This window comes from Quercus lobata, chromosome 5, assembly GCF_001633185.2.
Source record: "Quercus lobata isolate SW786 chromosome 5, ValleyOak3.0 Primary Assembly, whole genome shotgun sequence".
NCBI classification, from domain to species: Eukaryota; Viridiplantae; Streptophyta; class Magnoliopsida; order Fagales; family Fagaceae; genus Quercus; species Quercus lobata.
This window is the reverse complement of record NC_044908.1, coordinates 24,242,532-24,249,325: the sequence shown is the minus strand read 5'-3', so window position 1 is coordinate 24,249,325 and position 6,794 is coordinate 24,242,532. Positions and strand designations below refer to the sequence as shown.

The following is a 6,794-nucleotide window of genomic DNA, read 5'->3' as shown; positions in this document are numbered from 1 at the left end:
TCTGTTTTGAAAATTTTAAGAAAACCTTCAAAATGGGAAAAAAAAGAAAAAGTGGTATGATTGAATTTTTTATTATGATCAATTCAGTTTTCATTGTTTTTTGTCCCACCACCCCTCTTTAGCTGTTAGATTTTCATTGTTCGAAATTATATAAAAGGCTGCATAAAGATATATTTTAGTGGCCATTTGCATCCCTTTTAATAATGCACTCAAGCAGATTCAAATCAAAATCTTCAGTTGTGTTATGTTCATGCTAGAGTTATAAAGCTCAACTTAGGTGAAACATTGTATAAATCTCTTTGTTGCATTACTGACTTCTCAGATTTTCCCTTCATAACAATAAGCAGTCTGATGACCCATAAGCTGAACAAAAATTTAAGTTTCCATTCGGCAGGACTGACAATAATCTTAGGAGAACAGATGTGCGAGCTGCTTGTATTCACTTTAAAAGCTCTATAAACATTTTCTTTTACATCAAATTTAGACAAGTTGTCAGGAGTTGCATATAACAAAATTCCAAACTGAGCCTATACCTAACTAATTTCATTGGTATTCATCCCTATGGTTTCTTCATAAGAACTACGAGGTGAATCAACATGGATTGGAAAACATCTTGCAACTTCTTATATGCAAACTTTTAACTGTTCCATTTCTGGGAAACAGCATGGCCATGAATTTTCTCTACAGAGGAAATGATGACCAAGCAGCAAGAATCTAAACTAATTTATAAGATCTTCTAATACTATTAGATTCCCAGCCATTCAATCTCCCAATTTGTCTCTTAAATCATCTGACAAGGTAATGGAGGTGTTGGAGCAGAGAGCAATTTTCATTTGGGATATTACACAGACAGAACCACTTATGAATAGGATCTTCCGCAATTTGTTTGTGTAGAAACAATCTTCTCCAATTCAACCAATATTTCTCAGTTCGATATTAAATTGCCACACCAGGTCTCCTGTAGGTTTCAATCACCCAATCTGATCAAGCCACAACCACTATCCGTAGCTCGACATTTGTGGCTCTCTTGCACACATTCTGAGTTGATATAAGCAAGGAGAGATGACCTTGCTTCCACTACCTAAGAGTGATAGTCTGACCTGCAGACAATTTGATATTTTCATAAGAGAGGTCAGCAAAATCAATTAAGCCTATTTAGGGGGAAAAAGGTCTAAATAAAGAAAAATGCATAGCTATAGAGAAAAAAAAAGTTCCATAGGCATGCAAACTTAATACTAGTGCCTACTTAAGTGGGAAAAAATGTAAACAACAAAATCATTCATGTTGCTATAAAGAAAAAACAAGTTACACAGGCATGCAAACTTATTACTAGTTCCTTAGAATAACACCATTCTCCTCACAGCCAAATTGTATCAGAAGGCCACACATATAATCTGATCAAAAGAGCTTTAAGAATACCTCATTTATACTTCCCCTTTTCCCCTATCAAGGCTATTAGACTAATAGCACCTATGGCTTCATTTAAAATGCTTTAAGGTCACCAGATTTTAGGATCATCAAAATGTGAATCTCCAGGTGAAATCCACTTTAGAGCAATAATGTCACATGCCCCCAAGGAGTGTTTATCAACATCTCAGATTTACTTTATAAAGAGACAACGTATGGCTACAATAAGCGTAACTATTAATTCGATCACACAGTTCAGCACTTCAGCACAAAGTTTTTCTGTAGGAAGAGGCACTAACAGCATGCTAAAATAACAACGACAAAGACTAACTCCCAACAGCATTCTAAAAGGCAATAAAGAAACTAGATGACAGTTTTTTTATGAGTATTTGCAACAAAGATATCAGACAAGAAACTAGAAGATAATGAAGGATTGAATCACTGCTCCCAATATAAAAAGAAACAGCACGCTCAGTGCTCACACTTAGGCACGTTCAATGATTTAAATACAAAATATGCACAAATGATGCATACCATTTGTGCAGAAAAACCTTTTCCTTTTCATATTAACAATTGTGAAACTGAAGAAAATGAAAAAGGAAGATGTATGGCATACCTAGCTTTTTCACGAAGTGATGGGATCACAAACATCATCCACCTTACCAACCGCCTCAAGTATTGATGAGTAAGTGATGAGATCATATTTAAAACCTTTTGAATTCATTTCTTTCATCAGCTTAGCAGCTTCCTCAAACATACCAGATCGGCTGAGACAGCCAAGAAGAGTGTTATAAGAAACTGCATCTGGCTTATTCTTTGAATGCATCATCTTTGTAAACATCTCCATAGCCCGCTTTGGGCCACCAGTTCTAGACAAACCATTTAGAATGATATTATGTGAGTTTAAGTCTGGATTGCAACCATTTTCTTCCATGGTTCTAAGCAAGGAATGAGCTTCATCTATCATGCCAGCCCTTACCATCCCTGACATGAGTGCATTATAAGCATAAACATCAGGAATGCATCCAAGTATCTTCATCTCATTAAAAAGATCTACAGCTTCACTTAGACGCCCACATTTTCCAAAGTGCTTGATCATTACAGCATACACCCGAGCACTTGAACGCCCACAGTTCTCTTTCAATTCTTGAAATAACTCATTTGCAGCTTCATACCGTCTTGCTTTTCCAAGACTATCTATCAGGCTGCAATAGGCAGCTGGACTTGGAGGAAAACCCTTTTCATCCATCTCTTCAAGAAGCAATAAAGCTTTCTCAACTCTATTAGTTTTGCAAAAACCATCAATAAGAATTGAATATGTAAACGAGCTGGGAGCAATGCCATTTGCCTTCATTTTCTCAAACCATAAAGAAGCCTCAGAAGCTGCAGCTTTGGATTCAAATAAAGCTTTTATTACAGTGTTATATGTCACAACATTTGGTTTGCACTGAAAATACTCCATTTCATCAAAAATCTTAAGAGCATCTTGCAAATGACCTGCTCTTCCCAAAATGTTTATCATATTGTTTATGAGCACAACATCTGGCTTACAACCGTCTTTGAGCATATTCAAATATATACCGTAAGCCTCTTCAATCCTCCGAGCTTTCCCAAGCCCCTTTATCAATTCTGTGTAAGTGAACACAGTTGGAGCACACCCTTTTTCTTTCATCTCCTGGACTAGACCCAAAGCTTTCTCTATGCTACCTAACTTGAAATAAATTCCCAACAATGTTGTATAAATCTTTGCAGTGGGCTGTAGGCCATTCTCCTTCATCTCATCAAACAACCTAATGGCAGAATCCTCACGACCTAGTTTCCCAAATGTTGATATAAGTGCACTATACGTCACTGTATCTGGGAAACAGTTGCCCTCATTGCACATCTCATTGTAGAGCTCATGGACCTTTTCATGATGACCTTCTTGCATCAGCATCAAGATCATGGTATTGTAAGTGTTTGCCGTGGGTTTGCACTTGCGACCTTTTATCTGGTAGAAGACAGAAAGTGCCTTGTTAACCATCTTAGCCTTACCCAAGACTTTCACAATCTCAGATAATTCAGCTGGACCAAGAATACATGTACTCCTAACCATCTCCTGAACTGTCTTCCACATTTCACCAATTATCCCAGCTTCGTCCAAGCAATGGATTAAAGCCATGTATGTGGTCGAGTCATGTTCAAAGTTCCTCCTCTTCCCAGCCCACTTGAAAAACTGAATCTTAACATTGACCTCAACATCTATCTTTAGAACCTCACGTACCAAGCGATGATCCACTCTCAACTTTAGTACTTCCAATGCCTTTTCTGCATCAGGTCCCCACTTGAATATTTTCAAAATCCTTATAAATCTCTCATCCAATGTCCGAACTGCAGGGTCCTTCCTTGGTAGCTTTCCCCTCATGGGCAAGTTGTGCATTTCATCTTTCGGAGTAGATAATTGAAACATTTGAACAATCTCATTCTCTGCTAGCTCAAACCAAAAGAACACAATCAAAACAAAAAATTTCGTCACACTCAAAAGTCAAAAGTCAGTAACATCCATTTCTTTCTTTCCATGCTTTGCTTAACATCAATGCATCAAGATAATAAACCCCTTACCCGTTTGTTTAATTCTCTCACAGAGATGAGACAAAGTAGATACTGATCGCTTTGAAGCAATTGATCCAACAATCATCCTTGCCATTTGCCAAAGAGTTTAGAAATTCACAATACACTCCACACAGTAAAAAAGCTACTTCTAGTGCTCATCCTATTGAATGGAGAATTGGGTTTGCTTCATAGTAACCATTCTGATACGCAAAAAGTAAAAAAATAAAATATATCATTTCAATATCTAACAACAATATATACTAACATATATCCAAGTTGATTTTCTTTTCCCAACAAATACTACAACAACTACGAAATAAAACCCGAACACCACAGTGTTTCGCTGCGGATAGGAAATGAATTTGAAATTCAGACTCTTAAAGAGTAGGAATGATTCAAAGTTACATGTCTTCAGTTTGGAATGAACTTGAAATTCCAAACTTGGATGCACAATAACTAAAAATTAAAGAGAATAAAAAAAAACAGAGAGAAAAATAGAGCTTTATAAATACTTCATGAATGGATATAGTTTCGAACAACCTTAAAAAGAACCAAAAAAATCATCAAATACTTCACTTAGGCATTTCCACAAACAGTTGGTAGACGCTATAAGAAAGCAATTTCACTCAACGCTAATGTATGTGTTCGTTTGTACACACACACGCACATATAGAGAGAGAGAGAGAGACCTGATTTTTGAGGAATACTATAACTATTACTAACTGAGAAGAAGTGTTAAACTTACAGGCTAGTTTCTCACAAAATCTCAGACGCAAGAGGTAGAGGAAAAGGGGTTTTGTAACTTGGGCTGGGTTGGGTCACGTTCTGGACTTCAAAGTGACTCAGCCCGTATATCCATTTCAAGGCCCACCAAGAATCGCTGCTCTGTGTGTGTGTGTACTGTATACACTTGGTGAATGTATTTTCAATGTTGTCCTCTTGGTTTTTATTACCATAACATTTAGTGTGCATTTGGATCCAGTTTAAAAAACCAATTTTTTTTACTATTTAACTTATTTTTGTTACTATTTATGGATCTCACTGCACTTTTTGGTAATATTTATAAATCTCACTGTACTATTTCAGTTAACTTTTACCTTTATCTACAGTACTTTCAACAACAAAAATTTAGTTTCAGCAAAATAAACAGATTCCAAATAGACCCTTAGTGAAAAAATGATAAATCTACACACTATTTTTTATTTACAAATTTCTGATGCGGTGAATGTTTATTGTAAGGAAAAAGGTGATTTGTAAAAATGTTTGTGAAAATTGTTTGCTAATTCAACGAGTTGTGAAAAATGTTCCATAAATTATTGTGCATAGAACGTTGTTGTAGTGATAATAGTGTGCTTATGACTTTCTGGACCTTTTTATTCATCTTCTCTTTTTATCTTTCACAGAAACGCTGGTGATCAGAGTTTCAAAGAAAACCAAAATTATGATATAGCATAGGCTATATCAAAGTCCTCTATAGCTCCAACCATGTTAGGTTGATCAATTAGGGTAAGGGTTGGGTCCAATGCACAATTGCATCTATGTATTGGACTCGTTGAGATGTAAACATGTGGGTATTATTTGACACGTGTCCAAATTCTAACAGGTATAGTGTACAAGAACATTGGACCCAAGTTGGTTCCATTTATATATATATATATAAATGGTTTTGACAATTTTAATCAAGTCAATGAAAACACACACCATGCCTCATAACAAGCCAATATGCATCACAAAATTATAGGCCTAACATGAGACCTCCAAAACTTCTTTAGAAAATAAAATGAAGGATTCTAAGATAGAATAAAATAAAATGCTCAGTAACTTTTATGACACAACTTCATTTAAACAAATTAAATTAGCTTCAAGGTCTATTTGGAACGGAGGGAGATGAAGAAAGAGGCGAGGGAACTAAACTCGTTTAGGACTAAACTTGATTTAAACAAATCAAATTAGCTAAGTGCACAACATTTAGGACATAATATAAGTATATTACAAGCATAATGATTTATGCATGCCTATTTATGGTAATTGATGAGGATGGCCATGAGGCGGGTCACCCACCGCCACCCTTCCCCCAGTTCGACGAAGGCTTTTCCCCGGCCCTTGACTCACCTCAAATATGTATTTTCCCCTCTCCAACTAAAAAACTAGTAACATTTTTTTTAACTTCTTCAAGAACCCCAATTTTCTTTTAAATAATTACCCATAATTAAACAGAGGTAGCAATAGCATAATCCCAAATGTAAAAAGAAAAAAAAAATTATAGATCATCTGGAGAAATTTATGATAAAGAAAAATGAGGTTAAATAGAAAAAAGAAAGCAGTAAACCATTTTGTTGGTAAAAAGTTTCAAAGATTAGGCACAAATAACAAAATTCAAATCAAAGGAAAACAAAGAAATTCAGATCAAGTAAAACTCACCCTTAACGATAAAAAAGAAAAATGAAAGTGTAAGGACTCAATTTGTAATGATCCCAAATTGGTATTGGGTTCGAACGTTAAAGGCTCAAACAATAAATTTGTAGAGAGTGGGTTAAAAGGCTAGGCCTTGGTGAACGTACAGTCATTAATCATGGCGTTCATGATGATCGCACAGAGGTGAACTGAGCGTATCCAAGAAGACTTGCTCCTCGGCACAGCCTGGGTGGTTCCGGTCATTGGACCTCGTCCGAGGAGCTTAATGTTCTTCTTGTTCCTTTTACGCTAGGTTTTAATGGTCCTGGAGACCATTTTTTATGCTCCTCCCTTTCTCTCCTTTTATACTAGCTTTTCCCCTCCCTTGAACATCCACGTGT

General features: G+C 36.1%; 1 protein-coding gene across 3 annotated transcripts; it reads right to left on the bottom strand.

Annotated features, from left to right (window-relative positions):
* Positions 1 to 408: 408 nt before the first annotated feature.
* On the bottom strand, positions 409 to 4,864 carry LOC115992374 (pentatricopeptide repeat-containing protein At3g16010). 3 transcript variants are annotated; one of them, XM_031116555.1, is made up of 4 exons: positions 4,745 to 4,864; positions 4,009 to 4,199; positions 2,024 to 3,873; positions 409 to 1,100 (listed from the first exon to the last, which is right to left on the bottom strand). In XM_031116555.1, the coding sequence occupies exons 2-3, from the start codon at positions 4,091 to 4,093 to the stop codon at positions 2,033 to 2,035; spliced, it is 1,926 nt and encodes a 641-aa protein (XP_030972415.1). In that variant the 5' UTR covers positions 4,094 to 4,199; positions 4,745 to 4,864; the 3' UTR covers positions 409 to 1,100; positions 2,024 to 2,032. The 3 variants fall into 3 exon arrangements, with proteins under 3 accessions (XP_030972415.1, XP_030972414.1, XP_030972413.1); XM_031116554.1 differs by having other exon boundaries at positions 4,689 to 4,769; XM_031116553.1 differs by lacking the exon at positions 4,745 to 4,864 and adding an exon at positions 4,540 to 4,738.
* Between the last annotated feature and the right edge of the window lie 1,930 nt (positions 4,865 to 6,794).

What these genes read in the sequence shown, in the direction of transcription:
- LOC115992374 (XM_031116555.1), bottom strand. Translation starts at nt 4,093, where the DNA reads ATGGCAAGGATGATTGTTGGATCAATTGCTTCAAAGCGATCAGTATCT. An exon ending in TGAGAGAATTAAACAAACGG is followed by an intron (nt 3,874 to 4,008) that starts GTAAGGGGTTTA and finishes TTGAGCTAGCAG; the next exon opens with AGAATGAGATTGTTCAAATG.